Source organism: Mizuhopecten yessoensis, unplaced genomic scaffold (genome assembly GCF_002113885.1).
Source record: "Mizuhopecten yessoensis strain PY_sf001 unplaced genomic scaffold, ASM211388v2 scaffold8131, whole genome shotgun sequence".
NCBI classification, from domain to species: Eukaryota; Metazoa; Mollusca; class Bivalvia; order Pectinida; family Pectinidae; genus Mizuhopecten; species Mizuhopecten yessoensis.
In genome coordinates this window covers 697,308-722,462 of record NW_018407394.1, presented here as the reverse complement: position 1 = coordinate 722,462, position 25,155 = coordinate 697,308, and the positions used below count along the sequence as shown (strand labels likewise).

The 25,155-nt window shown below is 36.1% G+C and overlaps 2 protein-coding genes across 6 annotated transcripts; both read right to left on the bottom strand.

Moving 5' to 3' along the window:
• Positions 1-337: 337 nt before the first annotated feature.
• LOC110455113 lies at positions 338-12,802 on the bottom strand. Of its 5 annotated transcripts, none has more exons than XM_021505057.1 (2): positions 12,245-12,802; positions 338-1,811 (listed from the first exon to the last, which is right to left on the bottom strand). In XM_021505057.1, exons 1-2 carry the CDS (start codon positions 12,282-12,284, stop codon positions 889-891), a joined length of 963 nt encoding a protein of 320 aa, XP_021360732.1. In that variant the 5' UTR covers positions 12,285-12,802; the 3' UTR covers positions 338-888. The 5 variants fall into 5 exon arrangements, with proteins under 5 accessions (XP_021360732.1, XP_021360733.1, XP_021360734.1 ...); XM_021505058.1 differs by lacking the exon at positions 12,245-12,802 and adding an exon at positions 8,372-8,508; XM_021505059.1 differs by lacking the exon at positions 12,245-12,802 and adding an exon at positions 5,800-6,210.
• A 3,475-nt stretch (positions 12,803-16,277) lies between these two features.
• On the bottom strand, positions 16,278-22,323 carry LOC110455082 (proteasomal ATPase-associated factor 1-like). The gene is made up of 11 exons (XM_021505016.1): positions 22,258-22,323; positions 22,132-22,172; positions 21,468-21,571; positions 20,977-21,078; positions 20,545-20,640; positions 19,869-20,019; positions 19,476-19,673; positions 18,780-18,871; positions 18,110-18,225; positions 17,632-17,714; positions 16,278-17,155 (listed from the first exon to the last, which is right to left on the bottom strand). Exons 1-11 carry the CDS (start codon positions 22,311-22,313, stop codon positions 16,983-16,985), a joined length of 1,212 nt encoding a protein of 403 aa, XP_021360691.1. The 5' UTR covers positions 22,314-22,323; the 3' UTR covers positions 16,278-16,982.
• Positions 22,324-25,155: the final 2,832 nt, after the last annotated feature.

Below are 25,155 nucleotides of genomic sequence, written 5' to 3'. Positions count from 1 at the left end.
AATTCTCAAGTCCCTGTACATACAATTAATGTAGCTTTTAAATTCTCAAGTCCCTGTACATACAATGTAGCTTTTAAATTCTCAAGTCCCTGTACATACAATGTAGCTTTTAAATTCTCAAGTCCCTGTACATACAATTAATGTAGCTTTTAAATTCTCAAGTCCCTGTACATACAATGTAGCTTTTAAATTCTCAAGTCCCTGTACATACAATGTAGCTTTTAAATTCTCAAGTCCCTGTACACACAATTAATGTAGCTTTTAAATTCTCAAGTCCCTGTACATACAATTAATGTATCTTTTAAATTCTCAAGTCCCTGTACATACTATTAATGTAGCTTTTAAATTCTCAAGTCCCTGTACATACAATTAATGTAGCTTTTAAATTCTCAAGTCCCTGTGCTCCAGTTATATAACTGCTACATATTGGAGCCGTCCAATACCTATGCGTAGAAATATGCAGTGGATATTACGTGAGTGCAATTGTTTGCAGCAGATCAGAAATGTGTTACCGGAAGTGACGTCACGTCAGTAAAATCTCAGTTATTTTCGCTCCACACAAAAAAGTTTTTGATCAAGGAAAAATGTACGTAATTTATCAGTTCCCTAAAAGTTACTTCATATTATATCACTGTATCCAAACTACTTTGCCGGTGTGTTGCGTTTTGTGAATATATGACATGTAGTCTTATTACGCACCCGACTCGTCATCCATACAATCAAGTCTTTATGTGTCATTTACCAATATTTTTTTTCCAAATCTGAATATGTTGTTTTTCATCGTTGTCGGAACTTGGGTGTCTGGACCATTAAGACCCGGTGATGCACTAGAAAATAAACGGAAAAGTAATTTCGAGCAAACAGATTTTCTGGACTTGATCTTCAAGGTCACCGCGAACTTGGGATGTCGAAGCGAATCATGTGTGTGTTAGCTTTAGGAACGGCTAGTAGTGTTTTCTGAGGAGCAAGCGTTGACGACCTTCGCCTGCTTCGGTGGTTATCAAATAAGTTATTGGGTAACAAGCCCGCGGTTTTCGGTACTGGATTCACTTTCTGCCCAAACACACGACGCCCATACAGTTTGTGTGTCTCCCGGAGTCTGGAATAAATGTCATTTCCGGTGAATACAAAGCGATTTCCGTTACCCACACTTGGACGTTTTTTGTCCGAAACCTTCACTTCGTGCATTTGTGGGATTTTTATTAACAGTTTATCGAGTTTCTCTGGAGCTACCAATGACCGCGGATGAACTTCGATGTTCGGGAAGTTTTTGGTTTGTTGCTGAGCACTTTTGCTTCTTTTACGAATCTGCGTACAGTCTGTACAGAAATATGACCCTAGGACATCACAATGTGACTTATGTTGACACTTGTGTAGATCATCACCTGTGTTTGATTGTCTAGAACACAGTGGGACCGAACCAAAACGGGAACCGGAACCCGCCCGACGCTCCCCTCCAGCACTGACCACCCGGTCACGAATTTTGTTGTGATAACAGGAAGTTGTTGCATTGTTTATAATCTGGTATTCCTTGCTTTGTAAAGAAGGTGATTCGTGCTCATGAACGGGGGTATTTGGGCGAGCGAACACCTGATTTTTCTGCGAACCAACCATCTGTGTGAGTAAACGGAGATTGGTTTGGAACACAGCCTTTTCGACCTGAGTCTCCAAACGGCTATCCAACAGGACCAGGCCAAGTGGCCGCGTTCGGCCACGTCTTCGGAGTAACATCCGGTTATTTCCAGAAGAGGCTGAGGCTGACTGGACCCGTCTTATCGTGTTGGTATTAACTGGAACATCATCATTTGGGTCTGCAAGTAAACAGAAACGGTAATTGTAATACTTGCAATGCATATATTAGAAAAGCAATTCATCAAGCAATATTGAAAAGGATGATGATGGTGATGGTTCGACATGCTAGTACTTCGCAATACACCTCAGAACTCATTTTCTAAATTCATTGGTTTCCCATCTGTTTGAACATATGTTCTCAACAACCCTGGGATATTATGAAAAATGGAAGGCTCTGTGCGCGTGACTTTGTGAATGATGCAAATTGAAAAGGAATGGCGCAGCAGCGTAATGGTAAAACTGATCGCCATTGATTCTAGAATAGCTTCGCTGTGAATTTCAAATGACATTTTAATGCCTTAGACAAATCAAATGGTTCACAGCAAGCCTTCAAATTTCAACAGTGCAGAGAAGAGATAGCGGAATCTTTGGATTTCGGAGATGATCAGAGCTTACATAAAGAGGTTGTACATTTGTAAAATAATGTGGACAAGCTTGTGGTGTATGCGTCAGAAATGATCTTGCATTGTGTTATGTATCTGTACAGGGGAATGTGAAATATCAAAAGAAGTAAGAGGATTATATCGGTGGAGAGTCTTATCACTGTCCTAAATCAATACGGACGTTATCCACCAGGGCCAGTGTAGGCGGCTTTTTTTCATGGAATTTTTTTTCTCGACATTCATAAATCACAGACTGTGAAACTGTCGTTAATTACACTGTGAACAAGTTGTGTCACAGTGTTGCTGTAGTAACTGCTGTAACTGTAAACGGTGTTGCTGTAACAGTACATTTTGTAGTATGGTAATATCCTGTATATTTTTGAAGGGTGCAATTTGTTTCCGCGTTGGTTCTCAAAACCTCCTCGTGATTATAAGGTATTGTTTAATTATCACAATATCACTATTATGAATCTGATCAAAACATCATTTAGTAATAACCTTTATCAAATTGATGATGTCACGTATTCGAATTTGCAGTGACTGATATCACCAAATGGAAATAAATGTATTAACGTCACCCCAGACAGTCAGCAGTACCGGTCTTATTGCGAGCCAACTTAACATTTGATACCCAAAAAAGGGTCGATTAAAGATATCTTAACGTAAAATTTTAATGAACAGGGGTATCTCTTAAAGAAAGAAATAGAGAAATTTTTAATGAAATAGAGATATATCTTTAAGAATTAAATAGAGATAGTTCCTTAAGAATTAAATAGAGATATATTTTTAAAAGAAATAACGATGTATCTTATTTCATATAAGATATCTTTAACTGTAATAGAGATTTGATAGATATGAATAGATGAGATATCTTCATTTTATCTGATATTTTCTTAATAAATAGAGATTTTGTCAATGTTTTTTTATATCTCTAGAAGAACATGATATATTCCTTTTATGTATTAAATGTTAAGTTCGCTTGCCATGTACATATGGCAGTGTAACAGTTAACTGTTAACTGATATGGCAGTGTGTACAGTGTAGCATGTTCCGGTCTAAAGTAAACCCTTTAAGATAGAATATTAAACAAACCTATAGATATACCCATTATACTGTTTTTATCTGATCAATACAATTAACTTTACAATGAAATGACGTTATTTTTAATACATAGATCCGTTCATACATTGCGTCTTTTCTGTACGGAAGTGTTTACACGAACCGCTATGAGAACCCGAGCGCGTGCTGCCATTTAAAACTCCATATTATCTCCACACAATACCAGATCTATACGAACTGTTTACTTTCTTTATTTACAATCATGGCCTTTGATATAAACGTTTATTTAAAATACTTCAGACCGGGAACTCTTTTATTGGTTATCAGAGCCTGTCAAACCGGCTGTGTGGATTCGATATCAAGTGTGATGTTGAATTTAAAAGCGTCATAGAATTTTATATTAGCGTGTATAAACGACAATCAACTCATCGCGTGACATGTTTTACATACATATACTTAGTTTCCATCTCATTCAAATTCACATTTAAACAGCTTTATTTACTCTTCGCTTTACAGATAATCATATATAAGGATCCCCGTACCACTGCCTAGAAACTGTAACTAAACGTTAGATTTTTTCCGGCATAGCATTTGCTTTGATACATTATTTCTAAAAAGAAATTCACCCCTTGCGGGACTTTTATGAATAAAAAAATAACTATACATATAATCGAAAGGTGTTCTGAGTGTAAAAAGGTCATCGGAGCTAGACTGGGGTTCGAACCTTTGACTTCAGATTGCTTTACTATTGCACTTACCGGCTGAATTGTCTGGTCATCGGAAGAGTCCTGGTCCAACTATACTACAGTTAAGGATCCCTGTCCCACTACACTCTCGTTGTTGAATGTAAAGTAACCTCCCCTTAATTTTGTTTTGGATGTAACTATAGTACTGTTGGGCCAGGACACTTCCGTTGACCAGGTAGATCAGACGGTTAGAGCGTCAGTCTAACAATCTGATGGTCCTGGGTTCGAATCTCCCGGTAAAGATTCGCCGAAAATTAACGCTCAAGTACACTGTTATTGGTTATATTTTATTTATTTTGTCTTCCTAAAGTTTTTTTCACAAAACTCCGGCAAGGTATGGTTTTCTTTTAAAAAAAGATTTTATCAAAGCTATACAAGTAATGAAGCGGAAAACAGTTTCCATTGTGTATCTAGAGTTTTGGCAGTGATACGTGGATCCTTAAGGGAAAGTTACTGTATATACGAAAAATCACAGTGCAGTGGGACGGGGATCCTTAATATAAACGTAATGATGTATACAGGCCAGTGTCGCGTTGGTTTATTTTCAATCAAATTCAAATTTAAACATCCCTATTTACTCCAAGCTTAAATTCATATCTTCTTGTTGTTGAGATTAAATCAAAATTAAATTAAACATCGTGCCTCATCATTATTAAAGATGGGCTCTAGTTATTTTTTGGCAATATTTCACTTTTATTTTAAAGTTCGATTAATACAAAAAGGAAAACTATTAGTGTTATGTACATTTTTAAGTGTCTTAATGTATTGATAATAAAAGAACCAGACAATAAGGGCCCATAATAAGTACAATTGTGTATGCGGTCATGTCATGATTCTCAAATTGACTGCACAATTCGGGGCAAGGTAAAGCCTTTTAAAGTATATCCCATCCATCTTATACCACACAGGCGTGGAGATTTGCCTATACGCCGGTACGCAAGCGAATCAACCAGATTTTCAAACAAAACAAAACAAAATCACTGCGTTTTGCATCCCATTGTCCCCTACCAATGCCCCGCCCTGGACCCGTCCTCAATGAATCCACTCCGAACAAGGGCTAGCTACAAAGAACCCATTTGCCACCGTCACGCCTAAACAGCCTGTCTTTGCAATGAATGGCATAAAACATTGCATATGACACGCAAACAACTGTATCAGGTGTACCGTACAAGTGGGTTTTTACTGAATTTCTTGGATATGTTTAACCATATACAATGTACCTCTGACACGAAAATCCATGCGAAAAATCACCACCTTTTATGTAATTTTCTCCGGAATATGAGCTATAAAATGAAATTCAGTTTAAGGTCTCGATCCTAGCTGTAAGGTTGGGGATTTGTATACAATCATTACCAATTACCAATACTTCCCTCCATTACAAACGATAAGACCGATTTTGTGATTTACACTTTCACACACACTTACACATTACTCATAATTGGTTATGTCATGAATACACTGGAACTTAATTTAATATAAGCCGATCTTACATGAACAAATTTGTCAAACGCGGGATTTTCGAAAGACACTCTCAGCCAATGCGAATGATCTCCCCTAGCGCACGTGCTTATATTACCGGACTTGCCTTTAATATCACCGGACTAGCTGCGCTCGTGCTTTCATATGTTAGAAACCAGACTATAATAGCATTACATAAAATCACAGCTGATTATTTTATAAATTAAATCAACTATATTTTGTGTGTAGTATGACAAATGCATGTGCGTACATTGTACATTGTACATTGCAGGTAAACCTACCTTACATTAGAAAGTCAGTTCCCTTGACGTCACCACTTAATGATGTCTTAGTCGACGTCGCTCACTATACACTAGTAACACTATTTCACACTATCATCGTAACTTGGTTTCAATCACGTACTGAATTGTTCAATAAAATCCCATCCCACGCACCTGTGTACCATAGTGCATTGACAGGGTTCGCCTCCGATTCTGATGCTGCTGACAGCTACTCAATGTCTGCCGCCAAATATAAGCGTACAGAAAATACTAAGAATTGTATTGGCTACGAGATATAAAACATTGTTGCAGTTGACCATGTGATATTGATTGAGTATATCCTCGACATCCGAACACAATGTGTGTCACGGAAAGTAAGTCGACATTCCACTGTACGTGACTACGTCTTCCTACCCGCTCCAGACACTAATGACAAATTGCACCTAGCAGGTAAATATACCTGTAGCAGGACTTACAGGTGACGGGACGCCTACCACTGCAGGGACTGGTTAGGTATATAAATTCATAAGAAAAATCTTATATTTCACAACTTGTGGCGAACATTTTACTAATAAACTGACCGGTTTAATATTTGATCATATGATATTTTTGGCTTAAATAACGTTTTTGAGTTGATGTGTACAATCGAAAATCGGTTAACTTAATGTACATAGAGCATAATGCCAGCACTATCGCGTAATCCCAATGTACACCAATAATATATAAGTCAGGTGGTGTTGTCATTGGGTCGTTGACAAGTGACAACAGCGGCAGACTTCTGTGACAACTAACAAAGGATGCAATGTTCATTTTAAATGATAAATGCATTTACGGACACCATATTGTTTACGCAAGGTAAAAATTGTAATAGATTGCACTTTTATGGTTTAAGTCATACAGTCATATTATTGTCAATGCTATTAAATTAAATTGTCAGGTAGGCTTCATGAACGTATACACATTTATTATCATACATTTTTTGTATAAGTATAGGTAACTTCTGTTTATGTATTTTGTATTGTATTATTGTTCCTTGTTTTTCTCTGTTTTATGTTGTGATATGTACATTTTCATGTTCCTGTCTTGATAAAGGGGCGGATCAATGCGACTACCTGAAAATTTGACAAATTTCTTTGTCTGCACTATCGTTATTAACTCTTTGCCCATTTAATATTGGATATATAGCAACATGTTTTTTTCGGGTTCACAAAACAAAGAGTTATGGCCCTTGAGTAGCACAATTCGATCGTTCAACCGAAAGTAATCGATACGTTATCATTATATATGAAGAGATAAATCTGTCCGAATATGTTTTACAGCATTAAATAGTATATGGTAATTATAAAGCATATTTAAATGACCTGAAGCTAGTTTTCATTTTATACGATATTTATGAATGAGCTAAAGCGAAAACCTTGAAACTTTCTTTAAAAATTGTCAGGGGCAATGGAAACGATCTATCATCTTACAAAATTATTGTCAAAAAAAATACATATTTTCTTTTTTAGAAACATAATGTGGTCAATATCACCATTTTGAGTCCATATCTATTGTCTTCAATGCGACTTCAAACATCGACATCGTCTAAACTTTGACTTTACAATGAGTGTTACTGAATGAGGTACTTCCCAAGTATTAAAATATCTCTAAAAGACGTATACTCCATTGCAACTGTTACATTCATTTTATATTTTAATAACATAACCTGAAAGGTTGATTTGTGTTAGAAATTAAATATCAGGCAACTGCAACTTCCGGTTGAGTGCAGATCAAACCGGAAGTATAAGTTATGTGCCCCTATATCATAGAATATGACATGTGTATCAAGGACGAGATAATAGATGTCTAATTTAAAATGTCCACAGAACTTCTGACTATATCTGGTTCACACTGCGACAGAGAGTTTCGTATAGCACAAATGAACTATCAGATATGCAAAACAAATTAAGAATCTTGAATTTTAAAATTCAGTTATGAACAAACGCCATCTAATTAATGGTTGGTATTGATTTTTCCAGCATTTAAGCATATTTCATTAGACTTTAAGGATAAAGCTGAGCTGAATCCACAATCGAGAAATCTTCAAATAATTATCGCAATAGTATGTACATTATTGTATTTTGAATCATTTTTTGAAAGTAATTAAAAGCAGATGCATTCATTTCTTAACATATTTTTCAATAAAATATAACAAACAAAAAGCATGGCCTCACATACCATAACTAAGGTTTGTTTCAAGACCGTTGGAATTTTCAACAAAGCGCTCATGACAGAGAACAAAGAAACCACATGGTAACTACAATGTAATTTTATACTTTATACGAAAAGCGCTCTAATTTGGTAAGATACATTACAACATAAGTAAAATTCTTGACCGACACTTCAATTTGATGTTTGACAGTTCAACACCACGAGATGTTGTGGCACTGTGGGAATTGTTTTATTGCTTAAAGTTTACGAAATACAAGATAGAAGATATGTCGAATTGAATTCATTATCCAAACGACAACGCCGAACATATTGATATAATCAAACCATTACAAAGACAAGACTACATAGTACCAACATCTGTGAGTGTATACAGACTACTTACATTCAGCAAAAATAGAATAAACGTCTTCATCCATTTTAAATGTGAAGAAGGAACCGGATCTCGCCACTTTACAAACACAGATCTCGTCTTGGAAATAAACCTCCGTCCGATCTGAACTTATTGGTACTTTGTAAACGATATATAGTGTATCTCCGGAAACAAGTAGTAACCGTACTATAATTAGATAGAACCTGTCATACCGTACAAAGAAATTGTCTATATCCAGATTACTAGACACAGGCGTTAGACAAGGGATACAAAAATATGTCCGCCTAAATGTATAGTAGGTATAGAGGTGGTTTTGCGGATCTGAAAATGCGTAAGGTGGGATGGGGAAGGGAAGAGGCGATAACATCGTGTATTTGTTTAATTGTATCGATTTCTAGACGATATATTCGAAGTGTTGGTCACAATTGTGTTTTAAATTGTGGTGGGGTTTTTTCACTTTTGAAAAATATTGTTTTTTATGAATCAGTGTTACCTGTGAAATATGCCCGCGAGCCATTCGCTGGATCTTCATAATCAAGGCAATATCACATTTAGCTACCATTTTGGCTTCAGATGTGCCGTGAAATAACAACAAATATCAAGTGGTGTAGAGTCTTCCCGTATTTTTTTTACTTTATTCTGTGGCATGAATTACCTTTTCCAAGAGCCTGTGTCTATAACGAGATCGACAAACAACGACAGACTTAGGCTAAACCTGGCGAGATCACTGGCGTGAAACATAACACCGTAATCATGTTCTTATATATACAAAACAATTCACGTGTGTGGTATGACTTTTAAAAGGAATGCCAATCAACCCCGCTATCGTTAATTAATTGTCGATAACAATCGATTTAATTCGAGGTTCATTTCCTGCCCCGATTACAACGTAACAACTGTATGAGACACCTAAAGAGCATGCCAAGATTTGTAGTCTATAATGATTAATAGGGTTTGTACTTTTAAAAGTTCTGAGCGTCGATATTTGATTGTTTTGTCTAGGGTTCATATCAGCTAATTAATTAGATATACTATAGTCTATATAAACGAGACGCACGTACATGTACACAAGACATAGTACTGGTAGGTAATAACTAAAATATTTTGTTGATTTTTCAAAAGATTTGTTCGCTTATTGGTATTCATGTATTAAGTTATATATTATAGTTTTATAATATATAAGTAAATACATGTATACCAAAAATAGATAAAGTTATAATTAATAATTTGCTTTATTTTTACAACAGTTATGAAACAAGTTATTTCAACTAATATTAATCACTCTTGTTATCCCGTTGGTTAGCGAGCGTGGTTCTGAATGTAGAGGAAACCGGAATACCCGGAGAAAACCGACCTGGTCGAGCAGGCGGCCTAATACCTGTTCGCGTCCGATCGTGGAGTCGAACCCCGGCCGCCTTAGTGAAAGCCATTACGTTTTCCACTACGCCACCCGACCATCACATTTACTTATTGTATACATATAGAAACGCACCGTCAATCCTCATTTCTCTGTCGTAACTTACATTCGAACTCCAAACCTCATGTGTTGGAGCATCCTCGATACTCCAGGGGTAACGCTCACTTACGTTTTGGGAGAGTGTAGGTGAGCCTAAACCCTGGAGTATCGAGGATTGTGATGTAATGAGTGTAGTCAAAATCAAATTAATCATAATAAGATGATCATTATCCCTGCTGAACGTTTATAGTCTATTGTTAGTCTATGTCGAGATATAAGCCTTTTGGCAATGACTGAAGAAAAGCACAAAATGAAATCTAAATTTAGGCCAAATGACAATGATCATACACACAGGGTCAAGATGTCAGCATATTGACAAAACGTTGCGCATACAAAGCCTGAATGTAGGCCTAATGGCATGAACCTCAAACATCCAAGATCTAAATACAAACTTATTGACGATGACGAAATGTACATGTTAGCCTATTGACAATGATGAAAAAACGGCAAAAGGTCTAAATGTAGGCCAATTGACAATGACGTCATACGCCCAAGGTCTAAAAGCCTACTTCTTCTAAAAACTATGAATGAAACAAACAGTTGCAGATTGATTAAAAGAATGCACATTTATAATGTTTTCATATATAAGTATGCGAAAGTGAATGGAGTGGTATATGACACTAGAGAACTGAGAAAGTAACATTCGATTTTAAGTAGAGAGTATCTAGAAGGCGTTTTACGATCACTAGCCCTTTCGCCACTGGGTCGCGGGTTCGAGGCTAACGTGAGGCGGTCGGCAAGAAAATATCGCAGGTCGATGTTTTTTTCCGGGTAATCCGGTTCCCCCAACATCAAAACCTGGCTCGTCCTTAAATGATCGTAGTTGTTAATAGGATGTAAAGCACAAACCACCAATTTAAAGCAGATTATCATCAATGAAGCTGTTAAGAGAAAGTACATATAAAACACACTGTGTAATATCCCCTGATTTTCGGCATTATTTCCACGTTTAAATATTCGAAGCCCTATTTTGAATTTCCAGCATCACATAAACTCTGAAGTTGCCCTGAATTACAGCTACAGGAATCGTACAATTGAAGCTCAAAGGTCTTGATTGATTTTATTATTTTGAAATTGCATATTTCGGAGGATCCAATAAATATATAATTTTGAAATATATAGATTGATCAGACCTTTGAGCTATGGGTCCAACAACTGCACTGAATTCAAATTGTAAATGGTGTTAGAAGAATTTAGCGCTTAGCATAAGCCCTCTTTACGAAACTGCCGTAAACAAATAATTTTCCTCTAATAACTAAGCCCTGGTAAGGTTGTAAACTCCATTACACTTGGCTACCATGTAAAGTTTGCTCCGAACTGTATCTTATCGATTAAGATCAGGCTTATTAACTGTTTACAAAACCTGTGACACCTTTTCATTTGAAGATACAATCGTCTTGTTCCACAAAAATTGATTTGTTTCGGGTTGTGTGCATTAAGGACGTGCGAATGTTTGGTGGCGGAGGATAGCCGGAGTGCCCGGAGAAAACCCAAGGCCCTGCAGTAAGTACCTGGCGACCGTCCCATGTAGGCCTCGAACCCGCGACCCACTGATGGAGAGCTAGTGATCGTAGACAGTCAGAAGGCCACCGCGACCCCCTTCTTGTTCAATGAAATGCTACTAAAACTATGGTATTCTATAGTACATCAAAACACCTATCGGGACAGAATGTCAAGTGTCAAAATATAATGGCATTGGTTTATATTTTGTATTTTTCGTATGTTTTTAGGGAGTTTTAATTCATAAACAAAAAAAGGAATGATGACAATATATTTAAATACAGCAGACATTTATATTTAGCGTTCCTCCTTCTCCATCCCTCTATATTATACTTTGACCCCCGTTGCCCGACCCCCTTCCATTTGTATCTCTACTTCTTTAAATATTTCAGAAATGCTTGAATTGCTGTTATGTGCCACAATTCTAAGGATACAGATTTATAGATGTGTATATCAATTGTCTCTTACTCTTTTTTATTGTATATACATTTTGTATCTCGTCATATATTCGTGCTTTGTATCAAAGAAAGATATAAAGTTTAAACTAAAACTAAAGTCTTTACTTTTGCGGTCCCTAATTTTTGCAGATTCAGTTCTAGTGACCATGCCACATATAAGCTTTAGTATGAACAGATTTGTTTGTTATTTTACTTGACGATCGTATTTTTCGCGGAAATTTTATCAAAAATACTTTACCTGCATGTTTTACCAAAACAAGCACCGATTCGGACCATGGTGACCGTACGGTACATGGGTATACACCATTCTGCTTACCTGTAACAGTAGTTAAAATACACTATAGTCACCAACATTATCTTAATATATACCTTTTGTTTTATATTAATGAGATGAACTTAATCTATTATTACCTTCTGTCCTGCAGTATCCAGACCGCGTATACATGCGCATGTCTGTAATATCTCCCTAAGTAACGATAGAAGGTGTCTTTAAAAGGTGTCCTTGCTTCGTAAACATCCATATATATGTGCCCGCACAAAATAGTCGATAAAAATTCCAAGAGTTCAATATTCCATATGCTTGCCAAACACAGTTGAGGTATTACGTGGAGTTCCTCGGCCTCAGTCCAGGATAACGACGGTCGATAATGTTCTTTATGTAGTTGTAAGTGTAGAATTTACAATATCTTTCCTTTGATAAGAGCATAAATATACGGATAAAACAGGCTATCAAATAAAACCTTGTCTAGTTCAGTTATGTAGCTGACAGGATACCTTTGAGTGAGCTAAAGTATTTTGACCTATAAAAGTCACTTTCCTTTAACTGACTTTCCAATAAAGATGTTTTGATGTGTCGGTATAATCCTGCTATCGTCCATTAAACTTATTGTAAGTTTTTGCCATGATGCTTTGTAACATATCCTGAATACTTCGTTTTAGATAAAACTCATTCTCATGTATTAAAACACACATCAGCAGATCTTCTTCGTAGGTATTCAAAACCGCGTTAACTGTTACATGGTTTGAAACGCTTTCCTTTCACAAAAGGTCAAAACGGAGTTTAAATAGCCCGTGTGTACCAATATTGAACAATAATCGCTGACGAGCTCTTTCACTTTCACCGTGTACCGCTATCACAGGTGGTTGCTTGTCATAAACACACGTAGCGCTGTGTTTCAGTGACTTTTTCGATACCTATAGACCAATATATATAATGTATAGGCCATGGTACAATGTAAAACTGTATTTAACTTAAGGCTACATGTTACTAATTGTAAAACTTTCAAAAGAATTCCACACAGCCATTTTAAAACTCAGGTTAAGAATTATGATTATGGTATGTTACTTGAAAAATAGTTATTTAGGGGTGATAACTCTAAGACCAATTGTGATATGTGATACACGTTCAAACGCCCTTAAATAGGAAGAATAAAAATAAAATATATAAGTTTTCTATCGAAAATATGGACACTGATTATATGGCGAAGGACCACTAGGGCAACTCCTGGTGACACTATGCAGACATGAATGAAATAAAGAGGGGCTAAATGACAGCTCCTTGTGGAATTACAAAGGCAGGCATTAAATGGAGACGGCAACTAGGGGCGGTCCTTGTGATATAACTCAGACATGGATTAACTAAAGAGCGGTACTAGGAGAGAGTACTGTGTTGTACATTGTAGTCGATCTAATCAGATCTGCCGGTCCCCATTTATATATCAATAAACATTAATATACTATTATCAATAAAATATTAATATATACACACACACACCCTTCTTTTTCCAATATTTCGTTTAAAAATTCGACCCTTGTTTGTACAGAATCCAAACAACATTATTTATAGGAAATCAGTTTTATTTTTAAAAGCACCAGTTAAGAAATGTCAATTTCAAATAGACCTTGGGGGGACAAAAACAGACCATGGAACGAATTGTATCAATGTAAAAACAAAATGAGCACAGGTTCAATTAAAAATTGATTGGTTAACCATTTATCTATGCAAGTATATATAAACTGAAAATCAATTAAATCTATGTCAATAATCCCCATTTAAGTAGCACATGTTGAACTTTAGTTGTAGGGAGTGAGTTTTTATCTTCCAGTCAGTGATAAATGGGAGATAATTAGTATTGACATATCAGCCTTTACAATAGTTAAACACATACAAATACTCGGGTTAATGATATATCAATAAACCTTGATAACATTTCTGTCTCTCACAAAATTGTCCTCGCTTTTACAAAGCATGCTTTTATAGATATTTACAGTGGATATATTGTGTACAAAATGTTGAACTTGTAAAGTTTGCTCTTAAATTCCTGTCTGGTCTGCCTACATTTATATCAATTGAAATGTCTACAGTGTTTTAAATATCAGAATTGGTCTCGTAGATAGTATATATTTTACAGTTCAGTAGCAGGTTGAAAAATAGAAAAATTCGGTATTCTTACCTCATTAGCAATTGTCTATAGCATTTCTCATCAATACCTTAGGTCCAAGTTGCGAGGATTGAACAATAACATATTTGGTCCTTCGATGAAGCTTTACAAACATTATCACAAGTCCCTATATGACTAGAATAACAATACCGCCCCTTTTGAGTTGGTGAATACCGACATTGTGTCCAACAATGTAATGCAAAAACACAGAACACACAACCCTGTGACAAATATAACATCAATAAAACAGACCCACGTGACAAATATAAAATCAATAAAACAGACCCATGTGACTAGTATACATTTATCAAACAAAACAGACCCCTGTGACTAGTATATCACAATCACAAAAATAACTGTGACTAGTATATCACAATAACACAGACCCCTGTGACTAGATTATCAAAATAAAACAGACCCCTGTGACAAGTATATCACAATAAAACAGATCCCTGTGACTAGTATATCAAAATAAAACAGATCCCTGTGACAAGTATATCAAAATAACACAGACCCCTGTGACTAGTATATCACAATAAAACAGATCCCTGTGACTAGTATATCACAATAAAACAGATCCCTGTGACTAGATTATCAAAATAAAACAGACCCCTGTGACAAGTATATCACAATAAAACAGATCCCTGTGACTAGTATATCAAAATAAAACAGATCCCTGTGACAAGTATATCAAAATAACACAGACCCCTGTGACTAGTATATCGAAACAAAACAGACCCCTGTGACTAGTATATCACAATAACACAAACTCCTATTACTAGTATATCAAAATAAAACAGCCTCCTGTGACTAGTATATCACAGCAACAGACCCCTGTGACTGATATTATATCTCAATAACAAAAAAATCTTGTTATTAGAGTTATTGCAATCACACAGACCCTGTGACTGTAGTATATCACCATAACACATACTAGCATATATATTAGAAAGAAACATTACAATATTTAAGATAAATTTCTCGTAATATTTTGTTGTGCAAATGCCGTTTGACATCTTGCATGTTACTTTTATTCAGATTTTCAACTAAAGAGTCTGATTTTTCTGCACGACATGGTTTAATTCAAAGACAAGAGGAAAAGAGGGCCTGTATTACTCACCTGGATATTTGAGCTACCACGGGAAAATTTTCCCTATGAAAGAAACTTTGCCAATATTTACAGATATTGAGTCTTCTTGTTCCAGACCAACTGAAACTTTAAACATCTCTATCCACGCATGCTACTGGTCAATTATCAACATCCTGAGCCTCCTGGTAATGCAGAGGAAGCTGTTTTAAGTGGGGTTTTTTTTTTACATCTTTGACCCTGGAAGAAGGTCAGTCATTTATTTGGCGAAACTTTATAGCACTCCATGCTAGGTACCTACTGGCCAACTATCATTGCCCTTGACCTCCTGGTTATTCAGAAAAAGTTGTTAAAAGGTGTTTATATATTTGATGCCTGTGACCTTGAAAGTAGGTCAAGGTTTTTTATTTGAAGAAGCTGATATCACTCTGTTAATAATAATAATAATTAATAATTGGAGGTTCTTATATACCGCTTTATCACAACCTAGTTCGTAGGTCGTCTCAAAGCGGTTCACAAATTAGTATCCGTGGTTATAGGGCCTTTGCAACTAGCCAGTACATTTCTCAACTCCCTGGGGAGCATACAGCCGGAGCTGCCATTTCGGCGCTAACAGCTAGCATTCAACAATTCTAGACTGGAACAAGCGGAGTAAAATATCTTACACAAGGATACAACACATTGCCGTGCCGTGACGCGAACCAGCAACCCTTCGGTCACAAGCCCGGCGTCCTACCAGTGGACTACCGTGCCTCCTGTTCCAGGTACATACTGGCCAAATATCATGGCTCTAATTCCTCCAGATCTCAAGGAGAAGTTATTCAAAGAAAAAATTGATGGACAGACGATGGAATACACACCATACCATATGTTCCAGATGAGCTTATATAAAAACAAGTCAATTTGATCATATTTTTCTTTCTATTTTATTTCAAAACTTAATACCAAATCAATCTTTAGTGGTAAATAATGTTGACGACCATCTGTTAATAGACAAGGCTATGCAGTGGAGATTTCAACAAGTACATTGAATCAGTACATGTATATACGTCAGAGTGACTTCCTTAAACTTTTTCTCTTTTGATTTAATGACATGTAAAACTAAACTTTTTTCTCATTTTTCAACTTTGTTTTACTTTCACTTGAGAAAAGTCAATGCCGTGTTACTAAATTGTAATTAGTTTTCGCAATATGCGTACTAATTATATGGATTCAAACGATCACTTTTATTCAGATATTATAAAATCAGGTCAATTATGTGTAAATTGAGCAACAGGAAATCAATGACAGAACCACATAATGATTAGAAAGGGCATATTCAGATGTGAACCAAGAGATGTCTTTGTGAAAAATAGTTAGTATTACACCCCTCAGAGACCAGATCTTATCTTACCAGGTCTTGTCAATATCAATAATAGCTCATGATGCAGTTATTTAAAAAACAAAATAGTTTCTTATTCAAAAATAAACAGTTGATGATATTATACATAAAAATGGGATGAAATGAGAGAAGGTAGCAACAATTAAATAACATATGAACTGCTATATAAATGCTAACACCAATTAAATGTTTTGAACATTTTTACACAAATGAGGATTTCACATAGAAGTTGTGCTGCTGTCATGATGTCAGACCGGCATGCGAGAGGTTGTATTTGCGAATAAGTCCATCTCTACAACACGTGTACATATGGCTCCCATCACTGGACACACGATAAATTGGATCACAATCTGAACCCGTCAATTCTACAGTTGTCTCCCCTTGACTGTCCACATAACAACACGAGCCGTCTCCTGAAATGAGTTTCAGTATTAGAGGTATTATGAGAATTGGGAAAGTTAAATTAAAAGTTCTATATTGCAAACTACTTGTATCTTAACTACACTAATGCTAGTTACTGTATAATATTTTTTCTGAAACACTACACAATTTACTCTGATTTCCAAATAAATTCTTTAAATAATAAAAAGAACTATGTATTAAATTAACACAATTTAAACACTTAGTATTTTACAAGCAAAACAAAATGTCTTCAATAACACAGTTTTCTTCTTGCATAAATATTCTCAAATAAACTCTGCTGTTGATTTTTTTTTCATTTCGAACTCATTTTTTTCAATATTAAATTAGTACCAATTAGAAAGGAAAATGTGTTTTTAAACAATAGGCTTTTTAAGATTATCTGTTTAAAATATTCCATTTCTTTTAAGCAAGAGGAATACTACTGGTAATATATTATGACAGGAGTGTTACATGTTGCTGTCTGTACCTGCTGAAAAGAAGAATCCCTGTGAGAGAGGACACAAGGAAAGTATCGGTCCTCTTGTATCCTTCCATTCCTTTAAAGGCACTCTGGAAATTTAAACAATGACAAAATGTACCAATACAAATTATAAACAACATTGTTGCTACATTTGAAAAACCATAACCTATGTTCCGCCTTCAGCAACAAAGTGCCTGCAGGACAAAAGGATCATTGGTCTCAAACATCAATCAATGCATCCAAATCATACATATAGTTTGATTCAGATCCACATAATCCTTTATGTTTTCTCATACAAAACTCCAACACCCATATTTCACTGACAACAGCTCCCAAATTTTAAAGTTCAATTCAGGCTTAAAAGTTGTAAACCAGATCAGGTATTGAAATCAAAATGTACAATGCATACCCCTAAAAGCCCTTTAACAATTTCTACAGATAGATAAACCCAAACAGTAACTATGGCAACCATCAGACATGTTACCTAACGTTCCTGTAGTCCACCACCGTCACATGTCCATCCTGTGTCCCACATATGGCGCTCACGTCGGACAGGTGACAACAGCAGTTGACAGCATCGTGTGTCGGTAGTTCAAACACCTACAACAAGAACTCTTATCAATAAGTATAATCCACTTGTGTTTCTACCAATTCTGCAAACAAATTCAAAATGTTTCGTAAGTCTCCTTGATATTGGTCATGTTGCCCAGACATAGAGGCAAACAGAAGAAGTAGGAACATGACTAGGTATAACTCTGTAAAAATGGTTGGAACAAAAAAAAACTCAAAATGTTATTCACAAAAACCCAATTCACTGGTAGGCCTAAAGTGAAAACAAATCCATTGACATCAGTCTTGTTAGTTGTTAAGAAGGGAGGCACAGGCAAAATGTCAAATTACTGGTATAGCACATAAAAGGGCGATAACTCTGCCAAACTGGCAACACCAAAATTAAAGAGATCAGATGTACAAAGTTTCACTGAAATCAGACAAGATCAAATATTGTCTACTGACAGATGAACACATAGATTGTAGGGACGGATGGACATAAAGCTACAGATAAGATGGATTATAGACAGGCAGACAGACAGACAGACGATACCCTATACTAACTCCATTATGGCTTGTATCATAATGACAGGTGTACAACTTACCTTTTTTCTGCTCTGCAGACCATACCCCTGTAATGTCTTGTTTTCACAGCCAAGCAAGAGTAGCTTCCCTTCTGTCAGTACCTCTCTGTCACCTGTAATCATCAAAAAAACAGCATTCTTCTGATTACCCTTCAATCTCATGTAACACCTTATGGTAAATGTAGCACTTGGAAAACTCTTTTCTGCTGCCTGTTTGATTAAATGTTAAAAGTCACACATATATAAAACTGGTAACTATTCATTTAGATGGTGCATTTTTAGCAGATTCACAAAAAAGGTGGGTGTTTTTACCTTTACCGACAACAAATTAAAACAAATTGAACTTGAGTTAATTGTGTATCCACATGAATGTATGCCGTAAAATTTCACAAGAAAAGGGATTAACACAACAAGAACTATTCTAATGAAACCTTCTGATACTTAACACTGTTCGTAAGTTATCTGTAACATCTAATATTAGCTGTCAGAAAGTGAGATAGTGTGAAAGCTCAAGCTTTATATATTCCACTATTTCCATACATTTAAATGTTTTTTCTTGCACTGTTATATTCACTCTGTGTTAAAAAAAAATCTGTTTCATACTTGATCACGAATGTTCAGAGTCAGGTTAAGCGTACAAACTTTTCTAATTGGAAAATGGGAAATTATTACTGCACAATTAAGCTTGTATACAGTATCAGCTGATCTGATACTTACTAGGTGGAGATTCCAGCTGTCCCAGTTCCCCACAGACTACTGCAGGGACACCAATGCTGCAGCAGTTGACCTCGCCCCCACAGTCAGAGAACACGCCTAAACACTCCTGCTGTCCCACATCCCAGAGACGTGCTGTTCCATCCCGCCCACAGGACAAAACATTCCGTCCTCGATCTACAATTGCTGTGTCTTGGATACCTACAAAAAACATCCATCAAGGTTGCATTTGTACACTCAGAACACTGTTGATATATTTCATCTCTACATCCTTTTCATAAATAGCACAGTTGACAGTGGTATGGGGATCCTTCAATTTTAAATGCTTTTTACAACATATAAACTTATCTTTTTCAGGTTTTGATAAAGCTCTTTTAAATTTTAACATGTACCTACCAGCCCTGTGGCCAATGAGAGTTACTGCACATTTGCCTGTCTCAGCCGACCAAATTTTGAGCTGCATATCCGAGCCCCCTGACAGTACCACCAACCCAGAGGGGAAGAATCGACAGGTGCAAACGTCACCAAGGTGACCCTCCAACTCTCTCTATAACACAGGTGCAAACATCACAATCAGGAGATTTTCTAACCTTACTGTCAGTCCAAATTCTCATCAACTTGAGGTGAGGACCCTCAATCACAAACTTGTTCGAAGTTTTGTGTTCTGAATCTTTGCATGTTTCATCCAAATCAGAACAAAAATTTAGATTTTCTCTTTATAGTTACAGTGACCTTAACCTTGGGATCTTCATCTTGAAATGCAAATTTGTTAGGAGGTATTTATGCTTGTCACAGACAAATGAAAAGTGAAGCTTTAGAGCAATGATGCTGATGTGTGATGCATGGTTGAATGTACATGTATGTATGCTGTACAATTCCTCCTTTAATGCAAGGTCATGAAAATTAATTTTTTCATAGATTGCAATATTTAGATATATATATATATACATTCAGTCTTAAGTGATTAATTTTATAAAACTTATTTGTGTAGGGGGCGGGGGCTGAAAGCTTAAGCCAAATACAACTGTACAACTGGCAAGAAAATAGTTGTTTTTAATAACAAACAAATTACCCTGACTTCTCCATTACTTGTTTGCCAGATCCTCAGCTTCCCGAGACTATCAGCCGACACCCCAAGTCCACCAGGTGTAGTATCTACACAGGAGATCTAACAAAACACACACATGCAATCTTGCACAATCTTGAACACATTTTTTAACAATTTGATCACAGTCGCCTGAGTGAATAGGAATCTCATTTTCGATTTTCAATATCTGATGTGATATCATCTGATGTTAAGTTATTTCTTTATTTTTCATAACAATTATCAAATGGTGTCCATTTATGATTTTTGCATCCTGTTTTAATATGAAGCTGAATTAAAGTCACCAATTATCTTAGAGATCATTCTGTAAATGTCCATAATTATGGGGGGTTTTCACAGAACAATATGATTACACAGACATCTGTACAACGATGATGTCCCATTTAGGGTGATACTTACGATCTTTCCTGGGGTGTGTACAGTTGAAAAAGTGAGTTGAGGAGCCAGAAATCTCTTAGTGAGCTCAACAGAATCACTTTTGTACAAGACTGATATTGTTTTCTGGAAATGAAGTTGAAGTGATAAATGAGTGGAGGATAAATCTGAATTCTTATATAATGTATGTACGTACTACACCACAGCTTTAGAGAAATAACTTCAGAACAAATTGCTATACACAATATATGTACCGTAGGCACTGCTATACTACTTTTCTGAGTCCATATCAAGCATAAAAATTATGTACATATTTGTGAATGTCAACTCCCAAGTAACATTATAAAAAAAAAAAATTAAAACAGATAGAACAGGACGAGATTGCAGGACTTAAACATTTTAATGCAATAATTAACTTTCTTGAAACTATCATGACAGTTGTACATGTTGCCACCAAAATTTTTGGTCAAAGAAGATACATTTTGTGCATAAAAATATTGATTCAATTGGCCCACCTTAGTGACTTCCTGGACAGCAAATCCATCTGACCCTGTGACATAAGGTATACCATCAGATGAGGCTCCCTGGGACGTCAGTTTTCCATGAGTACTTGGCGGTACTGTGAGGCAGTAAACATTCAAGTTTTGTTTACATAATGCATTACTTTTTTTAAGTGATGCTTTTGAAATGAACGCTACATGTACATGTGTAATAGGAAGAAAGTATTGAAATAAATAAATGGGTTCGCTGGAGATCAAACCTGTGATCCCAGACTTTTTGGTTAGACACTAATCTATTGATCATGAGCAAAGGGAAATTCCTTCTATCCGAAGCTAGAAGGCGTCTTTAACACTATATGTACAATGCACATCCTTTACGCTACTCCCTTCTTTTCCAAGTCTTTGCCCTCAAACACAACGATAAACCAGATAATTTTGCTCCTCGCCATGAAGAGTTCTTCCTACATTTGTACCTTGAACAATTGAAATTGGGAGAGAGATTTAATGACATCATTTTGCGGCAGCACGATTTACACAAAAACATAATATATCCATACATATATACTTCTGCTACCTGACATTCGGGACATGTATGTAACGATATGATAGTTTCCTTAATTGGAGAGTTATTAGTAGGGAAATTGTGTGTACTTGTACGATACGAACCGACGATACTTACTCTGTGTTTTAAACGTTATCCACGTTGATTCGTTCGCTTTTCTGAAAATGTCAAGAAATAAATGTAATTTCTTGTATGTTGAAAATATATGGCAACGCTAAAATTGATAATTACGGCAGTACATACCCCAAAACATTATCCCAGTCAGATTGCAAGATCAACCTTCCCATGGGGGCGGCCATTTTGGCGATTATAAAAGGTTGTCCGGTACGTTCCGGAAACAAATTAGAAAATGTATACAGTACTAGAAAATATAGCACTACGGGATCTGTTTGACTCTACACGAGGATAGTTTGACGTTTGAACATCGTCTATAAACTAACAAATACTTACTGGAAGTTCGTCTGGAAAACTTAAGAATTTATAACTCCTTTTGAATTAAACACGACGCATAAATGCGCAGCTTTGCGTAATACACTCACGGACTTACAACTAATTCCGTGATACACCTTTGATCTTGCACAAAATGAAACCATACAAGAAAAAAACATTGATATATTCCATTCCTGACCCAGTTTATTTTTGCTGTGTAGTTTGCCAAACCTTCGAAAGTATTGTCTGTAAGTGAGGCCACACTGCTTGTAAAAAAAAATCTTATTTTAAATTGCAAAATTATGATAAATGATTTATCATAAAAAAACGAAATTAGACTATACAAAAACGAATCTATTATAAATAAATTAAAATAATAAAATCAGTTAATTAAATGACAATGTATATTTTAAATAGTTTAGTTGACATATTGAACAAATCATTAAAAAAAAATGTGCATTTTGAATTTGGCGGTCAAAGAACCTACTTAAAATTATTAGCTAAGCATTTATGCGTGCGGACCATTGTGGATAATTATTCGATTTGACCTTCTTTGATCACTGAATCAAGTTCGGGGCACGGAAATGTACGTCCTCGATATCCAGAGAGCAGAGAGCGAAAGTGAGCGTAACCCCTTGATATCGAGGATGAAATATATGACGGCTACATAATTATATTGTTCACAAATGTTAATCACGAGTCCTCGGTAATTTCACCTTTTTCTGTCGGTAGAGTACGAAATCTCGGTTGCTTCTTAAGGGCGCGGAAACCCATAACACAAGGGTTGGTTTGGTTTGGTTTGGTTTAGTATTGTTAAACGTCCTATCAACAGCTATGATCACTTAAGGACGATCTCCCTGTGTGCAAGATGCAATGTAGTGTATGCGTGTGTGTTTTGGGAGGCTGCGATATGTTCGTGTTTGCTCCTTGTGATAACGCGGAACGGATGCAGAATTTATAGTGCTACCTCACTGAAACATACTCGGTCACATCATACTGACAACGGACGAACCAGTCATCCCACTCCTAAATTGCTGAGCGTTAAGCAGGAGTAAAAACTTCCATTTGTACAGACTCTGGTATGTCTCAACCAGGGGACAGAACCCAAAGCCTTCATCACAAGGGCGAACGCTCAACTAAAGACCAAAAGCGAGGCATTGTCAAGGAAGTTCTTTTAGAAAGAAGAGAAAAGATAAGATCCCAAATGTAATCGCCTCTTACGATCATGCAATGGGGCAGCAGGTACAATTCTTACGCCCTACCTGCAGGGACACAATACACAAGGATACTTGTAACAACGGATGTAGTTTATGATGCTTTCACTTTGTTTTGCTGCCACCCAAGCTCAACTTTTGGCTCTCCGTATGCAATCAAAATTCTGATTTTCCTAAAGCGTTGACTTGTATATGTTTTCTTAAAGAAAGAAAAGAAAAGGAACATGTAAATTATATACTTTAATAATGAACATTTAAAAAATAATAAACAAAACACGTAAGACATAACCAAGATAAATCAGTGATTAGCGCAAATTTTAATTTTTGAGTAACTTTAAAAAAAAAATAAAAAAAATACAACTTTACAAATATAAAATATTTAGTAGAGTGAATTTACCTGCAAAATTGAGATTTTACCTTGTATATTGACAAATTTATTAAAGATTGAAAAATGTCGTGATTAAGCTAACCACCTTTTGGCACCTGTGAGATAAAGCACAGAATATATGCTAGTATATCTTAACATCGCTAATTAGCACTCCCTACATGAAGAGTAAATGATAACACTGGATAGAGTTTGTAGATATATACACACGCATTAGAAAATTCTGCCTGAAATTGTCAATTAACTATCCGCTCGACTGTCATCGCTCTTTACATCTCCCAAATCGAATGCAGCCGTCACTATTGAGCGCCTTATCCCAATCTTACCCATTATATCAGCTACCGTACAATAAGTTCATCGGTAATATAACTAACCATGATTTTACAGTAAGTAATCCATAAAATCACATCACATATAAATGTAATCAAAGACGCATGGCTTTATATGTCTCTGGTGTAATCAAGGAAATTACTTGAGAATGGACAGAAACCGTCTCAAAGGCGAACCGTTGATTTACATCCCTATTAACCTGTCTTCACACTGACTGACAATGTCTGTAGAACCAACATCAAGACCAGGACATTGAAACAGGCGGCTGCCATATCTCAATGATATCACTTCAAACAAATGCCAAGAGGAGTAGCCCGGACGATCGTGCTCCACGAAAACTTCAAAAAAAACTGACCAAGAAGGACTAATAGACGTGTTAAAACAAGCAACACTTCTTGCTGATGGAAGCCCCGGTATGGAACTACAAGCGCCGATAGTATAATCTGTGTCACAGAAAATCGTCAAAACACTACCCGAACCCAAGCGAACCATAGCATGAAAAGAATGCTACAAACACGCCGACCAACCTGTCTTGGAAGCATTTTTACGACACGACATTGCAGGAAGAAAAAAAAACTACAGGAAGAAAACAAAATTAGCCTGTATAATTATCTAAAACGTGTAGTGTGTCGACAATTTAGGAATACTGCAACGGCTCGTCTTGAGCAAAGATGAATATGTGCATGAAAGAAAGAAATAAAGTCACGATTTAACCATTTTGTTTAATTACGAAATTGCGTTCAATAGAACTACGCAGATGTACATGTGCGTCGCTACAATGTT